The sequence below is a fragment of the Coenobita brevimanus genome, chromosome 71, assembly GCF_032717465.1.
Source record: "Coenobita brevimanus isolate Jiangsu-jjx chromosome 71, ASM3271746v2, whole genome shotgun sequence".
Lineage (NCBI taxonomy): Eukaryota > Metazoa > Arthropoda > Malacostraca > Decapoda > Coenobitidae > Coenobita > Coenobita brevimanus.
In genome coordinates, this window is record NC_137024.1 from 53,531,051 (window position 1) to 53,556,695 (window position 25,645).

At 42.5% G+C, this 25,645-nt stretch overlaps 1 protein-coding gene and 1 long non-coding RNA gene across 2 annotated transcripts in view; one reads left to right on the forward strand and one right to left on the reverse strand.

The window, feature by feature from the left end:
- LOC145406590 (uncharacterized) overlaps window positions 1-6,315 on the reverse strand; it is a 202,590-nt gene extending 196,275 nt beyond the window's left edge. Inside the window, exon 1 of the long non-coding RNA XR_013898588.1 lies at window positions 6,237-6,315. This is a non-coding gene — a long non-coding RNA (uncharacterized LOC145406590). The remainder of the gene's footprint in view (window positions 1-6,236) is intronic.
- A 1,932-nt stretch (window positions 6,316-8,247) lies between these two features.
- LOC145406589 (uncharacterized) lies at window positions 8,248-19,815 on the forward strand. The gene is made up of 4 exons (XM_080277664.1): window positions 8,248-8,602; window positions 8,993-9,213; window positions 9,322-9,483; window positions 17,557-19,815. The coding sequence occupies exons 3-4, from the start codon at window positions 9,438-9,440 to the stop codon at window positions 18,042-18,044; spliced, it is 534 nt and encodes a 177-aa protein (XP_080133790.1). The 5' UTR covers window positions 8,248-8,602; window positions 8,993-9,213; window positions 9,322-9,437; the 3' UTR covers window positions 18,045-19,815.
- The last annotated feature ends 5,830 nt before the right edge of the window (window positions 19,816-25,645 follow it).

Below are 25,645 nucleotides of genomic sequence, written 5' to 3' on the forward strand. Positions count from 1 at the left end.
ATGCAATATCAGTATGGCAATAACGGGCATTTGAAGTAGTTCCACTCCCTCATCAGATTTATTAACTTCGTTTCTGGGATAATTTTGTAACCTTTAATCAACGTTACTTACGGAAGAAAACTGTGGAAAAGAAACATACTGTCCGTACAGTTTTCCTCTACGAACACTGGGCATGTAGGCATTCTTTATGGTTACACATTCATAGAAAACCAAAGAAAGCCCGTTTTCGTTCGTATACCGGTACGGCTAAGCAAATTCTGAGAATAATATGTGCTATACCTTCCGGAAGAACTATTTCAGCATTATATGGTGCAAAGTAAACCCCTCTTTGATAACCTGAACAATGAAAATAAACACATAAGTGAAAGGAGAACTAGCTGACTGATCTTGGCGCTTGTGCTAAATGGCGGCAGGGTGAGTGAACCTTTAATAGTCCACCCTCCACAAATCTGGCCGGTTTTTAAAGTACTGTACACATCCTCAGTACCTTACCATCTCAGTACCCTCATACGGTCTACCCTAATTCACCTCGTAGTCCAACTTCTACTTAAACGTGCTCCAAACTACTTTACTGGAAGTTCGCAATGGACTGGGAACGTTGTCCTGGCAGGCTCACGGGTCCTCATTTAGCTGCACCTCGTGAACTTCACAAACAAAATAATGCCACACGATGCCAAGCAGTCACAGAAATAAATGGCAGGAAAAGCAGGCTACATACGAGATATGTAAATGAATGTTAATCGCTTCAGTGGACACTCTTTGCAATGACAGACTCGACAGTGACTTAAAAAAAAAAAAAAAAAAAAAAAAAAAAAAAAACACACACTTAGCAATGACGTTCTGATCTAATGGTTCAATAATGACAGCCAAAATTTCACGGACGAAAATGTTAAAAGAATACTTGTAATTATGACGCAGTTAATCGGTCGACACAGACTTGGACCTGCATTGCTCAGACATACCTGGAGTTTGTTTAAGTTTGGCTGCGTTTTATATTCCCCTTTGCACATTTGGCTCAGTGTCTTTGGCGCCACACTTGTCCTAAATGATGGCTACGGCTGGCGTGTTGTCATGGTTGTATGGTGAACCAAGGATGACAGCTTCACCGAGCTGTCAAGTGCCACAGAACATTAACGGAAAATGATGTAATTATCCTACCAATAAGGCTAATTCTGATATCGGAATGTAAATGATCCAGTAAAATCACACTAGTAACAGCAAATTATATGGATAAAGTTATTAACAATACTGGTAACTGGTAATTTGCGGATACGAAAGGCATGATGAGACTCCTTGTACTCATGAAAAAGCCAAGTACACAATAGCAGCCTGTCCTATGACAAAACGCCTCGAACGGACCAATATGTCTGCTGCGGTTTGCAATCCTTTGTACTCTTTTTACCACTGTCTCCAGGTCAAACCCCAGACGGTTAGGGGTTTCCTAATCTGAATAAAATCGTCTGGCGGTGGCAGGAATAGAACACATGAATACATTACTTTGATCACACAGAGGCTAGTCGAGTTAGATTTTAAGCACAGACCTATTTGGTGCCATAACGATAACCAATGTGTTATTATTATTTTCGAGGTATTGTATACATAATCCCAGAGAGTATGAGAGAAGGAATACTGCCAACGTATTTCTTCCGCGTGGTTAAAAAGGCGACTAAATGGGGCGGGAGAGAGGGTGGAAGTTTTCATGCATTAACTGTAACCGCAGAATCATACACCCCTCTCATCACTATCAAGAAAAACAAAGAAAGAGAGAATGAAAAGAAGGGAGAAAAGAAAAGAATATTACTGAGTGCATTTAAGAAGTCAGTCCAAGTATGAAGCAGTTAATAAGATAACAGAACTGACGGCCAGCGCGAATTCGGTCTTCTCTATTTCACCTGAGGAGCCGTACCAGGTGAGAAAGGGGTGAGGAGGGGGCATTTATGGGGGAAGGGGTCGAGAATGCATTTGAGAGGGAAGAGAATGAGGAGTATGTGAGGGGGGAGAGGGTGAGAGCGGCATTTGAGAGTAGAGAGGGGAGGGAGCATTTATGAGGGCAGAATATGAAGGAGGTAGGCAGGGTGGGTAAGGGGATATTTGTGAGGGGAGAGGGTGAAAGATGTAGGGAGGAGGGGACGGGGGATGAAAAGGAATGGTAGAAAGAAAATCAATAAAAAACCAGGCGGGGGATGAAACAAAATCACCTGTCCTCCGTTGCTATGGTAACGAAGGTGAGTTACCAAGCAATTAAATTTAGACAGATCGTATGTTTTTCTATTAATTAATTTATTATTATTCTTTTTACGGGAGGGGGGGGGGTTCCGGGGAAGGGAAGACAGAGGGAGGGAGGAGGAAGGACAGGAGGGGGAGGGAAGGGAGCAAACGGATAGTGAAGGACGGGAGGAAAGAGTAAAGGTGAGGGAGGGGGGGGGGGAAACGGGAGGACAGAGGGAACAGGGGAGGGAGGGAGGGAGGGAGGGAGGGAAGAAAGAGTGGACATGTGGGGGAGAGGGAGAGAGGGTACAAGGGGAGAAGGGAGGGAGGGAGTGGGTAGGGCTAAGGGAGGGGCTGAGGAAGGTAGAAGGGAGGGAGTGTAAGGTAAGGAAGGACAATGGGGAGAGGTAAGGGAGGGAGGGAGGAATGGAGAGGTGACAAACGGAAGAGGTGAGGAGAGGGGAGGTGGAGGTTGAAGGGACACGTAAGGGGTGAGACAGTGAGGGGTTCTGGCAAGGGCACAAACATGCAGTATATATAGCACGCCGCCTCACACCTCCCAGCCTCTCCCACGTCTACGATACACCCACAGACCCAACGATACACCCACAGACCCAGCGATACACCCACAGACTCAACGATACACCCACAAACCCAACGATACACCCACAAACCCAACGATACACCCACAAACTCAACCATACACCCACAAACTAACGATACACTCACCTGCATGTCACATTAGTTTTATCGTTAGCTCATCTCATTTTTTTTTTCTTCGTGGGACATAAAAATATTTGCTACAAACAACTTTTTAATCCTTTGTTCATCTTAATTTTCCAACATGAGACAGCAGAAATAAAAAGAAAAATCAAGTCCAAAGAAAAAATAACTTACAGCTTACAGTTACCACAATGTCAGTTCCCCTGCAGTGCCGTCACAAGCGCTCAGAATGTTGCTCACCCTTACGACTTGCCCTTAACTATAGTGCGTTTACTCTAACCTGGCAGAGATAGGTAACTCTCTCCCTCTCATCTGATTGCCACGTGTAGTAAGACTGAAGTGTTTATCTGATCAGTAACCAAGGAGACTAATTCTTACCCCATAACTAGGACTTAAAGAAATTCAGGCAGCCACGGCCCAGTTCCGCCAGACAGAAACAAACAGACTCTAAGCCACCCCAGGCTAAGTGCTTTGCCTCTCACACCCAGCGTCACCACCACCTTACCCCTAACTCCACCCTCACCACCACGTTACCGCCAACTCCACCCTCACCACCACCACCTTACCCCCAACTCCACCCTCACCACCACCTTACCCCCAACTCCACCCTCACCACCACCTTACCCCCAACTCCACCCTCACCACCACCCATGCCCCCAACTCCACCCTCACTATCATTTCATCGCCACTACCATTTCCTCACCATTACCCTCACCTCCACCGCCACTTCACCCTTAATCTTCATCCTCACCACCACTCCATCCTCCCACCTCACTCTCACCCTCACACCCAGCGTCACTCCCACCACCACCATAACCACCACCCACACCTCACCCTCACCTCTATCTCACCTCACCCTCCGCCACCCCTACACCTCCACACGCCCTTCACCTTTACCCTACCATGCTCACACCTTCACACAATTTACCTGTCATATGTTCTTAACTCTTTCGGTACAGTGACGTATTTTTTTCTTTAATCAAGTATTCGATTTTCTTTAACTTTGAAAATCCCCGTGGTAGAGGAGGGTTAAAGAATGCTTCCAGGTCGAAAAATCCTTCCCAAGTTAAATAAAATCATCTGAAGCAAGACTGACACATAAATGACGTTCTTGGACGTCATTTATGGGTCAGTCTTGCTCTTAACTGCAACTGTATACTAATTGCATAAGGGATTTTTTTCACAATTCACAACAGCCCTGTGATGGCTATTAAGTAATAACACACACACACACACACACACACACACACACACACACACACACACACACACACACACACACAGGAAACAAATTAGCTGAAACAGGCTCCTATAGAGCGAGAAGTTACCCTTTGCTGACGAAAACAGTATGGCGCCAGTCAGAGTAATTTATGTCCGTGTAACAAGTGAAAGAGTTAAAACAATATTACTTCAGTCGTTCACGGCCACATCATGTATATTCGCAGCTGCATAGGCATCGTGGAGTCTATGGATATTCTTGGCAGGGTGTGCGTCTCTCTTCACGAAAACACCCTCACCTAAAAACCCAGTTGTCTAGTCCTGATTAACCTTCAGCCTCCACTTGTCCTCTCTTCCAGGGCCCTCCTAGACTGACCTCACCCCTCCAGCAAAACCATTAACCCGTTCAGCACGACGACGTCCTTTATTAGTAACCTGCATATTTCCTGTTACCAGATGATTTTGTTGAGTTTCGAACCTCACTATTAGAAAAGTTAATGACGGCTCTACCTAACACCTCCAGTTCGAAGTCTATCTTAAGGCAAATCAGACTCTCTGGAGATAATAATAAAATAAACACAACCACAACCACCCCAGTCACAACCACCACACAAAATCACCTTAGACCACCACAACCATAACCACCACCACAACCACAGCCACCACAACCACAATCACCTACAACCACAACCACCACAACGACAACCATCACATACATAACTATTTTAATAACCTCTTGTACGTTACCGATGCAGACTCAGCCCTATGTCCATATTAAAATGATCCAAATACCTTAAGTAAGTATATAATGGTTCTGTACAACACGCAAAATAAATCGCTGAGAAGGAGGTGTTAGGGAACCTCATATTGTGGGTGTCGAAATAAGCGTCGTATTTTAAGTGGCATAGGAGACTTCGTAACACCCCTTCTTTAGCGATTTATTTTCCGTGTTACACCTGACCATTCTCTTGTATGTTATATATATAGTTTTAATACCGAGTGTTAGCATCAGAAATAAATACACGAGGATTTTGTGATGTAATGGAATGAATAAATCGCTACGGAAGATGTGTTATGGAAGTTGAAATGCCCGTAAAGTTGTTCACATAACCTACATTGTTTAAGGGATTGACTTAGTGCTCGGTATTATGCTAAGATCTAGGCGTCCCCATAACTGGGTACAGTTATAGCAAAGGAGCGTAAAAAAAAACGAAAAACACACAAACGACGGCGTGTGTGTGTGTGTGTGTGTGTGTGTGTGTGTGTGTGTGTGTGTGTGTGTGTGTGTTCTCAGCTCTTAAAAATAAACTTGTTCCCTGATCAATCCTCGGGTACAGAGCAAGACACAGGCTACCCCCTCTCCCGCTCCTCCCTCCCACAATATAAAAAAAAAAGAAGAGAAAATAAATAAATAAATAATATAGTGAAAGATCTATATCCTCCTTAAGCTGTGTACACTTAAATCTCTCAAATTTTCGATAGTGTGAAGAAATGTAATTCAAGAACTGACTTTCCCTAACGCGGTGGGTACATAAGCAGGTGCAAGTTAAAATTTCCACAAAAACAAGTTCGTTCCATGAAAGATCTCGTGAAAAAACTACGCAATCAAACATTAGAGTTGGGATTTCTTCAAACTACACCATTCTGCTCACTCTGATAATGTGTATATAAAGTTAATACCTACAAACAATACTTTAGTTTCTGACATCGCTTGTATACTAGCATTAGTCAGTCTGAAGGAACAGCGAAGCCCTTGCACACCCTGTTTCTTTTTTTCTTTTTTCTTTTTTTTTTTTGGGCCAAGGGGGTTTCAAACACCTCCTCCTTGTCAGTTTATTTCTACGTATTACACGCTGATACTCTCTTGTAGGTCACTTTGCAACATGTGGATAAAAAAAAAGAAAGAAAAAAAAAAAAGAAGATAAGCATTAAGTTTAAAATGGGCAGAAATCGCTTGGGAAGAGGTGTTAGAAAATTATCATCCTATAAGCCACTGAGACTCCACCCTCTGACTGTTGTGGCGGGTGGCTGCACTTGCCCAGCCTCTCTTCCCGTCAACCTGTCAATAATAGGCGAGCAACACTTACCACTTGGCTCCGCAGCTCGCCTCCTCCCTGGAAAACCGATATCCGTGCCTCATTACACACTCAGCATCTTTTTTTTTTTCTTCTTCTAGTAACTGTCAGGGGCGTCATTCAGTGTTTAAAATCAGCTGCACATCTCTCTGTTCAGTCACTCCGCCGATCTGTCAGGGCATCAAGGTAGAAAGTGTTAGTTAATAACTTGTTACCAAATTACTAATTTTATATTGTTTACATAATACGATACATAAAAAGTCAGTCCAGTGCAGCCTATCCGCACTTATGATGTCACACTATATTACGTAATTCTATCGCAATACTAATTCATAAAGCACACACTGATGGAATAAACAAGCGTCGAACGTACATGAGACGACTCGCCGCAAACATCGGCTAAAGACGCGCCACTCTGAGTTCATCTGTGGAATGAAGTTACTCGTATTGAACCATTTACATCCAAGCTTCTGTGAGTAAGAATATATAAATGAATATTACATACAACGGCATGAACACAGATCTTGTATGTATATGCTGCACACAATAAGCTTGCTTTCTAATGTGCTGTGTCAAAATTATTCCTTGTTCTGAATGATTCACTCGAAAGAATAAAATATAGGAAGCCATCGGACTGGGTGACCATTAAAAAAAAATCTTAAAAGTCTCCCTTAATAAGAATACAATCGTCCAGAAGTAGTATGGATTTTAAAAATGTGATCGAACTGAATGTGTTTTTAGAGTGTTACCTTCATTCCCGTAGTCAGCTGCACCAATACCATTAAGAGGAAGGAGGAAGAGGAGGAGGAAAGAAGAAGAGTAAGAGGACTGATAAAAAGGATTGCTTGGAGACACCATCCTAGCACCCTCACTCACACGGGTTTAATGCTTTCAGTACGAGAAGGGGCTTGAGGCAAACACTAGAGAGAGAGAGAGAGAGAGAGAGAGAGAGAGAGAGAGAGAGTCTGAAAGACACACACACACACACACACACACACACACACACACAGAGGCGGACAAAAACATTATCGCTCCGCCTTCTAATGACGGGCGATAACAATAAAAATCCGCTACTTAGGAGAGACTTCGAACTAGAGATTTATTATAGTCAATTTTAACCTCTTGTACAGTACTACGAAAGATTCTCCTTTGCTGAAAAAATAAACCAATATTAGTCTGATTAACCTCTTCAGTCCGCTCTCTCTCTCTCTCTCTCTCTCTCTCTCTCTCTCTCTCTCCTTGCTGCTTCCAGACGGTTTTATTTAGATCAAGACAGACTTTTCGGACTGGATGGGTTCGATATAACCTTCATTATCCCTTAAAATGCCAGACGTCTTTCCGAAACTTTATACAATCGTCTGGTGGCCGCCTGAATACAAACTGTGTCATTGGAGTGAAGAGAATCAACTGGGAAATATGTCACCAGACTTAATTTCGCCTTAAGTAAAATATCTATGACAACAGAAAAACTTGTACAACTTCGCGGTATCGCTGAACGGGAAGGGTTAATATTATTGTATGAATCCCAGAATATTTACGTGTCAAACAGAAGTGGAATATATTGCATGTGGGGTTTATGTCGAAGCCAATAAATGTAAACGATATGTAAAACGTCTCTAGTTGCGGGAAAACTTGCATAAATTTGTGGTATCATGAGTAAGTAGAAGTTAAATACAGTGAGAAGCTCGAGAATGTTTCGCGTTAATATCGAAGTGCAAAATTATAAATGTGGTGGGATTTGGAAACCAATCTGCATAAATGGCAAGTGAATCTACCTCACTGCGGGAAAACTTGCATAACTTTGCGGCAAAATCGTGCGGGGAGTCGCGGGGCACGGGCACAGTCCCAAATACAATGTCTCCGAAGCCAGGGTGGGAGGCAGGGGCTGGGGCAGGGGTAGGTACAGGGGTAGACGTTGGCACAGGATCTAGTGTAAGGTCACAATTTAGTCCACCTACGCACATCACTGACCTTCGGATATTTAAATTAAAAACTCATCATACACAGAAACGAGGGGAAAAGAAGTAATATTCTGGGATTTGTTTGGGTTGAGGCGGGAATGAAGCAGTTTAGTTTTATTTTGTGTGTGGTTTAGGCAGGTGGCATCCCAACCCTCCCCCAGCCCAGCCGCTGCCACCACCACCACCACCACTACCTCCACAGTTACTAGTAACAACAGTGGCAGTTTGCACCTTAGTTAAACCATCGGCCCTCGCTATGGAAGCCGCTTAAAGCAAAAACAGCCTTACATATGTGTTTAGAAAAGAAAACGAAGGCTTGTAGAAAAATGACCGAATGTGAATAAATTGCTGAAAATATAAATATATGCTGTAAAGTGGCACTGTGAGTGTGACGAAGCTCGACCAGGCAAGACCTAGGTAATGATCGACTTCACATAAACCTATAACTGTGAAGATACTTTCGTTCTCCCTTTGCATGCACAAGACAACGCATCCTGTCGACTGAGTGTGGTGTGTCATTTGTTGACCGTACAGGTTCCAGTGATCATCGCGATGTGAACTGTCCAACATCACCGTCAACTATTTAAATACCGAAATACAGTGTTATTATGCGTGTTGTATGTGCATGACTTTCAAATGAATGGTGCGCAATGGCATTTTACTGTGCATGTTTAACTGCTCTCAGATGTGTTTGTAAGCCCTGTCCCGCCTGGTAATATGGTGTGTCCGATGTACAGTAACTGTGTACGAGTAGTGACCCGGAGCAAGGTGAGTGCTGACTGCTGTGAGATGTCATCTTATTTACAGGTTCCCACAGACCAAGGCTGAGAGAGGAGTAACTTCGAGGAGACATCTGACCAGAGAGAACAATGATCCATTAATGAACCAACTGACCAGCAACGTACTCTGGTGTTTGCCACCACGACAAAAATGCTCATTCTTCGTGTTGTGTGTACAATAGCATCTCAAGACTGCGAAATAATCGTTTCGAGACCCCGGAAGTGGAAGCACACGTGGACCTCTGTTATGTACGGGTAAAATGTTTGACATACATGAGAATACTGTACGAACTACTGTCATAGTAAACGCTGTAATTGTCACGCCATAATTAATACTTCCTAATCCTCTACTTGCAGTTCCTCTGCGAAGTACCGGAATCACCTCCAGACCCAGTACTGTGGAGCGATTAATGCGGAGACGGGAGCTGTGACTGTCAAGAGACGTGACGAGGAAGTCAGAGTGCACAGTTGGGATGGATCTTCCCGATGACTCCATAGTGTCAACGTCACACATACCAGGTGAGACAGACAGGTGGTCGCACATACAGCGCTACCCGGGAGCTTGACCCCTCCACGGCTCCACAGCCACAATAACGACATTCTTCTCTTATCAGCCATAACCCTGTTAAGTGTAATATTATGGCTATGGTTTACGGTTTATATGTTAATTTTTACAATAAATTCAGACACGATAGTTTATAACTTACAAATGCAGATTAGAGATTAAGAAGGAAAATGTACAATGCAGCAACCAAATAATGTTTTACTTCGGTTCTTGCTTGTTTGAAAAAAAGAAAAAAAAAGTAAGATTTAGGACACTTCAAATGCAATTTTGATACACCCTCCCCATGAGCATAGCCAGTTGGGAAGTGAGAATATAAGGCCATGCCCACTCTCTCAGAACCAAGAATAACGAGTACAAAAGTTCTAGATGCAGGAGGTTCAGGGCCCTTCAGTTAATGTCTCTGTCTCTGTTGTGGTGTGGAAGAGTGAATTTGTGTTGCGTGGTGTGAGAGGATGGTATGGTTTGTAGTGCGGTGGCGCTTTGTTGCGCTAAAGTCTACGGAAGTCAAGCACCTCGCACCGCAAAGTTGTTATTGAGAGAGATCAACAACTCCGCTCCTACAGATACTCCCGAGTCTAAAAATTGACGATTTATATAGTCTAAAATAATTTTATATATTAAAGGCATGAATGAATACTTGTAAGGATTTCATACACAGACCATTTTAAATATACAAGTTCCATCATGGGAGCCAGTTTCTCTGCTTATCACTTGCATGTTACAGGTTTAAGGTGTGTAGAATCTGAGTGGTTAGGATACTAACCTAACAACTCAGAAGGCTTTATAAATATGGAAAGTTGCTAGAAAGTATTTAGTTACCGGGTTTCCTCCCCGGACCCCGCTATAAGAGTTAAACTAGCTCTTGACCCCCTGACTTAATTATCGATCGACACGCCCGTCCCAGTTCCTTAAACCCGCAAAACTTAAAACATATTTGCATTTCCCTTTGACACAATTATGTTGCAGTACATTATCGTCAAAGTTGTTATTACAATAGTTACTGCATCGTTTCAGTGCCGTAAATTATTCAGATTAATTACTTTACGCACGCAGACTACCTACACGGTTATAATATAGGGGTATACTGTAAGTCATCCAGTAATGTTCCGATAATTTAAAAAAAAAATCATGTTTTAATAACAGCAGCACCTGTACATCAATGCGCTGATTTTATAACCTTATTACCTAAAAGAATTTTGGCGTTCCTCCCTCATTATCACTGCGACCAAAGTAGCTTACTGGAACTCTTTACCTGATGATATTGCTGCTCTGAGTTCAAGTTGCTCATTTAAGTCAGCCTTACATTCTTTTCTAGGCCCTCTTCTTTATCACTTTCCTGACTAGACTCATACCTACCTTTTTTGACCATTATCCCACCTTTCCTCTCTATATACCCTGCTTTGAAATGTCTCTATTCACTGCAATATTAACAGAATTTCCCATTAATACACCCTGTTAGTAATATTTTACTCTGCTTACGGTACATAACTCAGTCTTTCCCATTGATAATATTAGAATGCCTTTGCTCTCCCATTTGACTGAAGTACCTGCAGATTTGTGCTACCTTTGTTTTCCTCTATGCGGCTCCTCTCAGTGCCTAACTAACCAGTGCAAAAAAGGGTAGCCAACCAGGTGAGTAAACCAAGCAGGTGAGCAATATGGTGCGCTTTTAGATCGTGTGCTTACCGTAACAAAGATACGAACACAGTACAATATTGCATTCAGGCTGAACTATTTATTATATATAACCGTTGTAGAGGGTCTATTTCGTATCTCACTGAACCATAACGCCAGAAATGCTGAGTGTTCTGGGTGACATGTTGAAACACTTATTCCCACTATACTTCTATCAGAATCTTCTAGGCTGTTTCTAAAATAAGAATGCCTGATTCTTTTGCCTTAATGGGCATATTTGTATCTGCCTTCATGGATTTTGTGAAAGTACATGACTCAGTACACAGACAAGGAAAGTGGAAGGTGCTGAGAAATACAGAGTAATGTGGAACTGAATACTGTAAAAAAAAATATGTATGAAGGAGCAAGGGCAGTGGTCCATGTGGAAAAAGAACTATGCGTGATTTTATCTGAAAGTCAAATTGAAAAAGGGATGTCATGTATCCGGGATGGTTGTTCAATATATATATATATATATATATATATATATATATATATATATATATATTATCCGGCATGGTTGTTCAATATATATATATATATATATATATATATATATATATATATATTAATGGATGGCGCTGTAAATGAAATAAATGATCCTGCAGTGGATGCTGGAGTGTTGCAATTTCCCAGTGAAAGATGGTTGTGTGCAGATAATGTTTGTACCGTCCTTACTGATACTGTTCTCTTAAGTGACGATTTATGTAAAACGAAACTTGTCAAGAATGCAGCAAAGAAAAAAGTTATCGTTTTTTGAAAGGAATGAAGTCACGAAGACTGCTGTGAAGCTGAATGATCAGGTCGCGTGAGTCTCCATACATCTGGGTGGTGTGATGAGCAACAATGGGAATTCGGGGGATAAAGTGAAGAAAGGGTACAGCAGGGAAGCAGTTTTGCCGGTACAGACAGACACGAATATCTTTCCAGTCTAACGAATACATAGCGAAAAAATTAAACCATCCGAAACATGCACTTGTACTGGCAGAGATTGGGTCTTTATCGTTTTTCGCTAGTTGTGGTATTAAAAAGGATTATTCCCCCGAGCTAGACCTTGATAGGCTAGATCAAATAGCCCTGCTACTGTAGGTGACGGGAGGGGAGGATAGGGGAAAGTGGTAGTACCTACACCCCCATATACTTCACCTGCTGCCCACTTTCCCCAAAGCAACCCGTTAGAAAGAAATCTCCCAACATTTGAGTGTATGGGCTCTCTCTCTCTCGTGTTGTATATATATATATATATATATATATATATATATATATATATATATATATATATATATATATATATACAGTATATATATATATATATATATATATATATATATATATATATATATATATATATATATTATGCGGTAGGCGGGGGCACTCACCATCCACTCACTCAATGTAGTGCTGCTCTCGGGTGTCTGCCCTGACCTCTCCTCCATCCTTCTTTCCTTCCATCTTCTTCTGTCTTTCACTCCTTCATTCCTTCCTCGTCTTTCTGCCTGCGGGTGACTTTACACTCCCTCTTCTGTCTTTCATTCCTTCATTCTTTCCTCTTCCTTCTGCCTGTGGATGACTCTACACTGAGTGACAAGCCAAATTGTTTCCTGGTGTACAGGAAACCATTTACTACGCTGGGTGGTAACCATATAACCAAATTTTGGCGCCTGGTGGTTTAGTGGGTAATAATTGTGCTCCAGTCGGATTGATCCGGTGAAGGTTTATATCCAAGGGGTGACTGGGGTTTATTGCTCACATAATGCCACTCACGGATGAGCGAGGTTGGTCACTCTCATCTGAAATGTCAGGACCAGCTGCCTAGCCCCGGGCTCCTACGCTCCTCATGGCGCAACATAGGATTGGATGATGGATGGATGGATATAATATATATATATATATATATATATATATATATATATATATATATATATATATATATATATATATATATATATATATATATCCTATGCAATGTGAATAGCGAAAAGGAACGGAGAGGTGAGGGTGGAGGCAAAAATATCATTACACGACAGTACCATAATCTCCATTCTAACATATAGAAGTCAAGCTGAGACTCTGAAGGACACACGTCAAATGAAAAACACACTCCCGTGGAGACACCCCCCCTGGGACGGAGCCATGGCCCCACCCCCAGAAGGAGACCACGGAGGGACAGGTAGAGAGCGCGCCAGGTCCGAGTGATACAGGCTCAGGTGCATCATGACCCTATGCCCCTCTTCCCCTCAACACGGCCAGCAACAACTAAACAGTCCCGGTCAACTACATCTCAGCCAGGCCAGCCCTCGCCAGGATCGGGGTGGGACTTGTCTACAGGCAGTCCCAGGCAGCACCGCGGTATCGGCCACTGTCCTTACCAGGGAAGGTTCGGCCACTGTATGACCTTCAGCTGTTGCCCCTGCCGCACCGCGGTATCAGCCACTGTCCATACCGGGCAAGGAGTGGCCACTGTGCGCCCTTCTGCTGCAGCAACACCTGGAACCAGCCCCCCGGTGGCGGCCTCTGTATGCCCTGGGTCGGACGTGATGGCCACTGTAAGCACGTCGGCTGGCCAGGAAAAGGCAGAACTAAGACGTTGGCCACTGTCCACGTCGGGGAAGGAGCGGCCACTGTACGCCCTTCATCAGCCTCCACCCCCTCTGGGAGCGGCACCGTGGTATCGGCCACTGTCCATACCAGGGAAGGAGCGGCCACTGTATGTCCTTCTGCTCTGCCCTCCGGGCCTGTGGAACCGCGACGTTGGCCACTGTCCATGTCAGAGAAGGGTCGGTCACTGTACGCCCTTCGTCTGCAGTCCCTAGGGCTTCCCCGTCGGAGGAAGTCCCTGGCGCAGCCCACCTACCACCCAGAGGCCGTGCGGGATGCCCTTCTCACTCTCCCCACAGGTGTGGCCCCCAGGAGGAGCTGCTATTTGAGGAGTGGTGGCAGGGCCCAATCTTGGGAGAGGGAATTCATGCCCTACGGATCGCCCCTGGACGACACCCGGCACTGACTGACGCCACCCGGAAGGGTCGCCGCAGACGACTCCTGATGGCGGTCCAGCCCAATGGTGACCGCAGCCCCCGGCCACCCAGGGATGTCCCTAGGACCCCGGGGCGGGAACTCCTAAGCCCTTCCCACCGCTGACCCTCTGCCCGAAGTAAACGGCGGCAGGTATGTCTTCTGGTCTCGTTTGGCCCCAGTCCCGAGGGTCACCTGCCAGGTCGAGGCCTCACTGAGAAAGGGCCTCCCTGCACCCCGGACAATGACCATGCTCGGGCTACTACTCCCCCTACAGTAGTCCCGTACCCTCTACGGGACAGCACGCCTGAGGACCAGCCCCCTACGCCCGGGCGCCACCTCTGATTAAGCCCAGGTTTCAGCAGCCCAAGAAGCCCACTAGTGTAATAACAGTGCCTCCCTACAGAACCAGGGCTGACAGTGTCTGTATCATACGGCTTGTTCACATCAGTGGTACTGTGAAGACTGACAGTGTTCATACCCATCACAGTGACACCTCTAATGTACAATGAGAACTGCCTAAGTCTGAAAGTAACGAGTGGTACACTAGGACTGTACGAGAAGAACTATATGGACTGTGCCTATAACTCCTATGTACTATTAGTAAATATTGTTGACTGATGGTGGTTACCCTTGTATGTATTGTGTGCAGTAAATACTGTGTACCAGAAGCCTGACATTGTCCATATAACCCATATTGTATATACTTGCTGTAATGTATATTGTAAGAGAACTGGAATTATGGCAATATACGTGTAAGGTTGGTCTGCCGAGTTTTTATGCCCTGTTCCTCTTGTTTTGTGTTCTAATTCCGGTCTCGAAAGAGGACCCCGCCCAGTAGCTAGTGTTCTTAGGACTAGAAGTCGACCTAAAAACACCTAGCATAACATCAAGAAACAGGGAAATGGAAATTAATGTTTGAAAGGATCATGCTGCATTTGCTGAAGAGACAGAGGAAGTCTGTGTGCATTGTGGTCCTGGATGTTAGGAGTACCCTGAGATGGTCTGGCAATGTGGAGAGAAAGGAGAGTGAGACTGACTAGGAGAGTGTTTTATGGGTACTGAAGGACAACTGCTCCATCATCACAATACATCATGTCACTGGAGAAGTGATCCACCCCCACCCAGTATTTCATGAGAGAGAGAGAGCGAGAGAGAGAGAGAGAATTTTTGTTTTGTTTTACGCCATATCCCCCTTTTTTGATAGGGGCTAAGGCGGACTTTGGTTTTGGAGCACGTAGCACTTTATGATTGGATACTCTTCCTGATGTCTACCAATGACCCTTGGGTGGACTAAAACCTCCGATCCTTCGGTCAAAGCAGAGCGTTCTAACCCACTAAGCCACAGCTATATATATACTGTATATATATATATATATATATATATATATATATATATATACTGTAGTGGTTATGTCAATGAGTGAGAGGGCCTATACATTGCATCAAGGGAATCTTGACAGGGTAAACACAAGTGAGAACACAAGAAAGGACATAATACTGCACCCTCGTAAATGTCTGCCCTTAGGTTGGCTTGAACTCAAATCAGGATTTAGTAGGTGCACACTCTACCAATCTGGTTGCCAGAGGGACAATGTGGAGTGGGACTGTTCATGAATGAGGGTTGTGTAAGATGATGGGAGGGCAGTCTGATGGTTGAGGACAGGGAAACATAAATGCAGTTTTTCTGTGGCCACTCCCCTTCCAAGATTCAGTAATCAGGCTATAAATTAACAGCTCGATAATACTAATCCAGTGGAGGTACTGGCCCATGTACACAATGTAGACAGGATGGGAAGTCTACCATTTAGTTAGTCATTTTCACAGCCAGAGTAGCAGATAACTAATGTTTATCATCATAAATGTCTCTGTATTTGTTTGGACTCTTACTTTTGACAGTCTTGACCAATAAAGCTCATTATAAGTATTGTACTGTGATCTGGTAGTTACTGACCATACCTTAGGTAAATCTAAGTGAAATCAGATGGTCAAAAGCAATCATATTAGTGAAAAGAAATCTACCCAATGGGGGTAGTCAGTTCCAGTCGCAGGAACATTCTAGTTCAGTATCTTAGCTGTGATTAGTCTCTTCTGTTCCAAGGCATCTTTTATAGTTCCTTCTTGTTACTGCTAGGCTACTGTATTCAGTTTTGGAGAGAATCCTTAAAACTAATACAGTATTGCTCAAACATTATGTGGCTACTTGTATAACATATTATGCAGTACCATACTTGCAAATTGCATATACAGTACACTCACTATTTTCGCGATATATACTCTCATGAAATTTCGTTTCGCGATGGCAAAGGAACGTTTATTTCCTAGGAGTCTCGTGATTTTCCTATGATTTTTGCGAGACCCCGCATCTCCGCAGTCACTTGTTTTGGACCGACATTGAGGAGATGTTGGAAACAGACAAACAAGTCAATGACAACGAAGTTCAGGAAGAACCCTTACCTGTTCCACCAGGTGAGCCAACATCTCGCCAAATCACAGACTTGCTGGCAACCACTGCTTGTTTGAAAGAGCAGACTTAGGAATGTGATGGGAGGCCAGAGATCAGGGACACCTTCCTCCCAATGGTGGATAGACTTCTGGCAAATTACAAGGAACTTTTCAACAACAGAGTTCATGCACGTCATCAGACCCTGATAACATCATTCCTGTCCTCTCGTATTCAACAAGCCCAGGCTTTGGAGAACATACAGGCTGAGGAGGACGACGGTGCTGTGAACAAGGACATTGACGACACTGGGGAGCTTCATGAGCTCCCACTGGATTTTGAGGGCTTTGATGTTGAAGCATCGGGAAGTGGTGGTGTGGGGGACTCAGTGGTGGCGGGAAGCAGTGTGGGGGCAGGTGGTAGCTAACCACTGCTCCCAGCCTCGGAACTCATCTTCAAGTCCCATCAAGCAGTTCAGCCTACGTGTCAATGTTAGTAAATTCCTTGTTCAGTAATATATGTCTGATTAACAGCATGTAATTTATAGTGTGGGTATTGGGTCATTAATGGGTAGCTATGGGGGAATGAGGTGGCTGACCCAAGAACCAATTACCACTTATTATATGTAAAGTATAAGCACGAATTTCTCGAGTTTGACTTTCGCGCCGCAATTGCGGTACCAATTAGGCGCGAAAATAATGAGTGTACTGTAGTTCTTATCATCCAGTAAGAACTGTGTATATACTAATACTGATGCTCTTTTTCTTATTTACCACATGAAAACCAAGGAAGTTATATTAATTACTGTATACATAATCAGTTAGTCTGACACTGTAGGAAATTTGTGTGAATTCAGGCATTTAGCCACACTTGCCATTAAAATCTGTATACCTTCCAGGGGCTATGACCTACCCATCCACAACACAAGCACTCTTCGCACTTATTGTTATGATCATCGTGCTTTTATTCATCTTGGTGTACTGCTGCTGGGGCACCTTCTCCTGTGCACGCCAAGAAGAAAATTCCAGTTCTGAAGGTGCTGGGGCACAAGCGGGACCGGGGCTACAGCAGGCAAGACACGTCCTGCCAGGCTCACATGCTGTCATAGTCCCCATAAATAATATGTTATACATTGGGGATCCAGAGTCACAGTGTATTTATGAGATTCCTCTAAATCAAGACAAGCCTCCAACCTATACTGAGGTGTTAAGTGAGTGTCCTCCACCACCCTACACCATGAACACATCCACACCCAGTTTGGATTCAACAAGTTCCCCTCAAAATAATCCAGAGTCGAGAGAGACAATATCAGACCTCCCTCCCCCCTACGATGCATGCTTATCTAATCAGTCAGGTGATGGTGAAGAATGCCGGACCTCTGAATAGCAAGGGTCAAAGCATCCTCAGCAAGGTCCTGCTTGCTCACTACTGTACTGTCCTGAGCCTCTATTTGTCAGTGGCACAGTTCATCTGGTAACAGGCTGGTAACTCTGAGGAGCAGACTTGGCCTGTCCATGATGCAGGGGTTGATGCTCACCCTAAGTGATCTTGCTGACCCTCATAATTATCACAGCACACCAGGCACTGCCACGCTCAAGTTATATACGGCAGTTGTATGATCATGATCTCTAAGTTGCATAACGGTTTACAGTTAAGTTATTCGCACAAAGGGTGTCTTTTGTATGGATATTTAAAGTTTTAAGAAAATATAGGTATAAAAGTACCCTTTCGTATCACTAACATGCACAAAAGAAACATACAGTATATATGAAAACTGCCAAAAAAAAGTATGTGCCACGATGTTCAGTAATGAATAAAACACCACCCAATGTCTCAGGAGGATCTGTATGCATTTCTCAATATACTTCATCCAATGTGTTTTAGTGTTTCACACATTTTATAGACAGATCCTTTTTTTTGACTGTGTACATTATAAATGGAACAGTGTGGACCGTCGCCAGAAGTAGCAAAGCAGGCAGACAAACAGATGCTTTATCCTATTACAGAACAGGAATGTGAATATAATCATTATCATTACCACTCTAATCCTAATTTCCACAAGACATTGGGTCAGCTGGACACAATAACATGAAAAAGCACAAAATTAGGAAAATCATCAACAGTGGTCAGTATACTGGGTTACCCAATCATTCAAATATTCTTGCACTTGAAATTATGGCTCTACCATACAACCAAAATCCACCTACATATTTTTTTATATTCAATATTATTTTGTAAGTTTATCAGGATTTACAATATAAGCTTAACTTGTATTTCTGTAAAGCTTGAGATATTTAGCTGTATTATCAGTGACATAAGAGACTGCAGCATCTTTTCTTTTGCGGTTTATTTGGCACAGCACACCTTGATATTCTCTTGCAAGTTATTTATTTTTTCTCAGTACTGACAGGCTAAATCATTAAAATTTACCTAGCATCCAATCACTTACTGCCTCATCAGGAATACAGAGAATTGGGGCTAAGCTCTTTGGTCCACACATTAAAGGCAAGTGACCAGTAGTTTGCCCAAATGGCAGTATGTGAGCAATAAACCCCAGCAATCCTTCAGATGTATCCTGAATGCTCATGCGCAACATTCAGTTGCAGCGCTTTTAATCCACTAGACCACCAAATATAATGAACATTTGGCAACATACACACTATATGGTTACCACCCAATTAAGTAATGTAAGTGGTTTACTAAGCTACAAGAAACATATTGGCTTGAAAATAAGGTGTATGGCTGGTACATATGCCAACCTGACAGAAATCTGTATTAGGGTACTGTGGAGTACATGTGCAAAAATAATAGCTGGTTGTTTCAAACATCATGAGAATATGGTGCAGTGATTATACAGTACTGTTATCTGGCATGACCAGAAGGTGTATGAATGGTGCATGCTCCAACCTACCATAAATCTATACTGTAGTAGGGTACTGTTGAGTACATGTGCAAAATTAATAGTTGGTTATGTTACAAACTACCCTCAACTAATGAGAATATGGTGCAATGAAAATAGAGCACTGTTCAGTACTGTAACTAGAGTCAATAACCACATCCAGTTTCACAACAAAATTACAAGAGAAGTGTCAGATGAAGATTTGTACTCACAATAAAGTCACCACTCAAAAAATGTAGCCGTCAGGACCATTCTTGAGACCACACTGTGATACTTCACAACTGCCTGTCACTCTTTCACCTCATATTAAAAATCAGTGCATCCACAGTGAACAGACAGTGCACAAATATAGCCTGCATCATATTAGATAAGGCAGTGGATGTTGGTGAGGCCCTAATGAGAAAGGGCAGCATTTGGAAACTTTCTGTTCTGTTGTTTGCATATGATACAATACTGTGTTGTCAAGTGAAGACGAAGGAGAATTGCAAGGCTTGGTGAATGAGTTTGGGAGAGTGTGTAAGAAACAGAATCTAAAGGTGAATGTAGGGAAGAGTAAAGTTGTGGGTTTGAGAAAAATGAAGTCACTGAGTGGACAGTGGGATTAGATGAGAAAAAGTGAGTGCATTTAAGAACCTGAGTTGTGTGATGAGTATGGATGGAAGTTCAGAGATGATTGGAAAGGTACAACAAAGAAGAAAGGTTGTTAGTTCTTTGAAAGCAGTGATAAGAAATAGTGAAGTGAGCATGGAAGTAAAAAAGTCACTGCATGACTGTACTGAGATACCAACTCTAAAATATACTGTAGAAGTGAAGCTTGGACCTTGTTGAAAGTACACAAATCAAGAGTGAGCACAGTGGAAATGAGTTATCTGAGAGGAGCATGTGCAGTTACATGAAGAGACAGACTGACAAATGAGGAAGTGAAGGAGCATTGTAACGTGGATGTGACAGAATGCATTAGGAGAAATACACAGAGGTGGTTTGGCCATGAGGAGAGGATGGAGAGCAAGAGATTAATGAAGAGAATGTATGTGAGTGAGGTGAAGGGGGGGAGAGGGAAGAGGAGACCAAGGATGAAATGGAGTGATGGAGTGGAGAGGTATATGAGAGAGGGGTGTGTGATAGGGTTGCCATATCTGAAGTCAAAATACTGGATGCCTCCACTGAAAGCTATGCTCCCTCCCCAACACAAACTTTGGGCTTTTGGCATTATGCAACCCTCATGGAGATGGAGGGATGGGGTGGAGAGGTATATGCGAGAGGGGGGTGTGAGTTGGGAGCAGGGCAGTGAAATGGCAGGAGACAGGGCGACGTGGAGGCGATTTGTTTGTGGCCACCCCAAACGGCATTGAGGCATCTGGCAATAGATAGATAGATAGATAGAAACCCTTATATATATATATATATATATATATATATATATATATATATATATATATATATATATATGTGCTACAGTACTGCATCCATCCATCCATGATCCATCATCCTGACATTAAAGATGAGAGTGACCAGCCTCACTCATCCCTGAGTGGCATTACATGAGCAATAAACCTCAACCATCCCATGGATATAAAGCTGCACAGGCTCAATCTGACTGGAATGCCTTCTTTAATCTTTTTACAATATACAGTATTGGAAAACAGGCAAAGTATAGAATTGGCCAGATTATGACTGTAAAATGCAACAAAGCCTTAGATGCAGTATAAGATCAAAAGAACAACAAATGCTACAGTGTAGAAATGAAAACTAGGCCCATAAATGTGTGCAATTACCATTTATTTTATGGCTATAACAGCACTAACTATGAAAAAAAAAAAAAAAATCATGGCTGAACAAAAGGAAAAGGCAGGACATTTTAGCTACCTGCTAGCATTAAATCAGCCAAGTTGGCAACACTTACCAGCCGACGAAAACGAAAGTCTCTCTCTCTCTCTCTCTCTCTCGTCATTACAGAGTTTAACAGTAGATTAAATTTTTCAAGAAAAAGTGATGGAAGCTGAAATTCCGGACTTTTGGAGAATTTTTAAAAATCCTCCCGGATGAAGATTTTGACACCTAAATGCAGGACATGTCCGGGAAAATCCGGACTTATGGCAACCCTAGTGTGTGAGCTGGGGGGAGGACAGTGAAATGGCAGGAGGAGCATGGAGGCAATTTGTTTGTGGCCACCCTTTATGGGATTACGGTGTCTGACTATAAATAGACAGACAGATAGATTAGATCAGATGTTAAGAGGTTTTTCAAAATGAGAACCTTCTATGTTTCCATTCATCTGTCATTTATGTTGCAACAAGGGCATACAGGCCACAACTAGGCTATCTAGTTCAGACATTTCAGCATGAATGACGAGAAACTTACCCTTATGGAAGAAAAAAAAAATCAAGTACTATATGATATCATATTCTAGTTTAATAAAGACTCAAAAATTATTTTCCTCTTCACACATTATTGTTTCTTTTCATCAAATCAAGCTTATATCATTACCACAGATCAGGTAATACTGCAACTCACTGAAACAAGAATTAAATGTAAAACCTTAAATTCATGGGATAAATTCTGAACACCAATCAAGACATGAAATACTTTAAATGTAAGTGTCTGGTAATATGGGATACAACAGTCGCTATTGTATAAAAAGAAAAGAAAAAAAAAAAATCTGGATGAACAATCTGGTTTGGCACACTCACAGCAAACAGGCTGTCTCAAAAGCTGACATATGGAAGAAGGCAGTCCCTCATAGCTAGAAGTATCATCATCCCAAACTCAAGCTTTGCAAACCATATGATAGGTCATCATCCTACAGATCAATATCTCTGCTCTGTACACCATACACAATCATGTAGAGCTACATACAGCATTTAAGAATATCACTCCACAGTCCTATACCAGAATCTTAACAATGACATCAATCCAGCTACTCAACAACCACAGCCTTTCTTAACTGACTGAACTCAGTTCATATGGTTTCACTGAAATCAACCACACTACCAGCAAGATACAAACAAAAGGTAAATGTTCTTTCAACACATTACCAAGACAAACTATCATTTTAAGAAATCATGACCACAAACATTTGTGACATGACTAGAAATGGTTAGACAGCTTGGACAGCCAAGTCCAAGTACTGTACTCAACTAACACCTAAGATCCTAACCACACTACCAGCAAGATACAAACAAAAGGTAAATGTTCTTTCAACACATTACCAAGACATACTATCATTTTAAGAAATCATGACCACAAACATTTGTGACATGACTAGAAATGGTTAGACAGCTTGGAGCGCCAAGTCCAAGTACTGTACTCAATTAACACCTAAGATCCTAAAACAGAATACAGTACTCCCCCAGGCCATTCCATAATGTTATCTCAATTCTCAACTTTTTCCTCAACTGCCTATCCTCTCTCCTCCCACTCTTCTGTAACAGGCCTATCCTGAGCCAATAGTTTGGCAAAAGCACCACAACACTTCATGGCGGTGGGTGGTGGTGACCATCATCTACTCACCTAATGTACTCCTGCTTATTTCTTCCTTCACTTTTATCATTCATTTCTGTGTCTACCAAACTCTCTTCCTATTTCTCCCATCCTTTCTGTTAATTTTCATTACTCCTCTTTTCTCTTCAGTGGCTCAACACTAAATGCGGTATTCTGGTGCCGTTAGGAAGCTTACTAGCACCACTTCTTTTGTCGTTTAGTTCTGATTCTTCTCAGTTACTATATTCTTGTACGTCATTCATGCAATCTGTCAACATTAAAAAGATATATGATGCAAAAAACAGGCTGCTAATTGGTATTTGGAAAATAAAGCGCTATGGAAACGGTGCTAGGGACCCTCCTTACCCAACGAGAATTCCGGTCTAGCCTAATTGACAAGCTGAATGATTTTCTGCAACCCATGATACCATTTACAATGCTCGGTGGAGAGATGTACATATGGTGTCCATCTGGGAACCAAACCTCCACATTTTTCCCCACAACTCGCTGTGGTGAAACACTGCCACAAAGAGAACACTGGTTCACTGCATGGGACGGCCCGGCAGGGGCAGCTGCTTGTCTGCAGGTGATGGGTCTGTTTGACCAGACAGATTGGGGTTACTCAAAAACAACAACCACAGCATTTCAAAACTCACTATGCTCCAACATTATGCTAGCTAGAACACTGGTCTGAACAAAGCAGAATGACTGCTTCACCCACATTAAGCATCACTCTTTACTCTGGACACATGATTATAAACACAGTCTTAAGTCATTATCTTTTAAACCAGTCACTACCCTACAGAAAATAGCCTCAATTTTTATATTTACTCTGGATACACATATGATCTTTCCCAACAGTAACATTATCAGTGCAAAAGGTCTCTCACTAAAAACACTCTCAAACACAATCCTGACTGAACTAAAACATTAGTGATAAGTGCCTACAAAAATTTACCTACGTGAAATGGGGCCATGCCATACCAGCCATAAACATGGATGATAATAAGACAGAAAGCTAAGCCTTAAAAATAATAACTAGATGCACAAAGACCACAAGCATAGAATGCCTTCATCAACAAGGAAAAGGACCACATGGAAAAAGTCATCAAATCACCTTCAGCACTGGAGAATCCCATTCTTTCCTTTGTAGGCAGCAACCCCCACCCCCATCACAAAGAACAAAAACTGCACTTTTTATAGTACACAGAAGACTTAAAAAAAAAAAAAAAAAAAGTTTCTTCCCACATACAACACTACATGATTATATAAACAAATACATGGCCATTAGACATCCTGAACCTCCAGTCAAACAGCATCATCCATGAGCTCCCACCAGATAGTAATCCTACAGAAACTCCCTTTCCTAGAGTGAAATGAGTTCACGAAGTCCTACTATAATGTGGCCAGCACCCTCATTTCTTCAGTATCAACATAAAATACAATTCACGAAGATTCCATTATGCCATCCAAGTAATGCAGCCCCTGGTACCAAAACACACACACCTCATTCTTAGTATACAAGCAAACTTTCAGTATAACCTCAACAAAAATTTTCTGGAGTGCGAAGCTGACGAGGATGGATTCTTGCCATCTGTCAGGTTCATGTCCAGATGAATTTGGGATCACTCACAGCAACAAGATTATCAACAACAAATACATACCGTATCAAGAAGTTAGTTTCATGTGCATTAACCCCTTCAGTAAGATGATATCTTGAAATTTTACCCTGATCAATGGAAGGCAACTTTATTCAGCAGTAGAGATACTTCTCTGGTTGATGGGATTAAAAACCATCTCCATCAACCCCCTCAAAAAGATGACATCTTTTTATTTTATTCTGACTAGGAGTGACATCTCAGACTGAAGGAGCCAATACATTACAGTCGTCTCATTGTGTGACTATTCATTATGAGATAATTTGGTACAATGAAAATTCAAAAGTTATACCCTTTTTTGGAATAATGATAAGAAATAGGTCATGATTTTGCTAGAACAATAACTGCAATGACTACCTCCAAGAATCTCGTGCTGACTCGGTGACACACAAAAGCTAACAGTCAGCTGTCTGAACCATGATGGCAGCCCAGTGTTTACATTCACTTCCCAGTCAGTTGATATTATGATGGACGCCCAGTGTTTACATCTGCTGTGATCATCTGCCTTTCATTCAATTTCGTGCAAGAAAATCTACTGAAACGCCACTGCTATCACCAAATAACTGCGCAAGTGTACAACAAATAGCACAGTGTGCAATACTGTCAAATTGATAACTTTTTGTGTATGAAATACTGAAACTTGTGACTTGGAAATCGTGCCTGGCACGCATACTACCCCTAGTGGAATGCATGGTGCTACTGAGGGATGCTGAGACTAGCCTCAAAGTGTACGGGTTTTTAGATTTTTGGTTTCATGGTTGAGGGCATCCTCCCTTATGCCACTGAATCCATGTTATACTGACCTCACTACGCAATAAATCATAATGCGATAGGTTTTTCACTTGATGAAGCGCTATCACATATTAAGACCTAAGTGAAATTTTCTGTATTGCTGATTTTATCCTGTAAACACTGCAGTGGTGAAACCTTGGTTTTAGGGATGCCTAGTA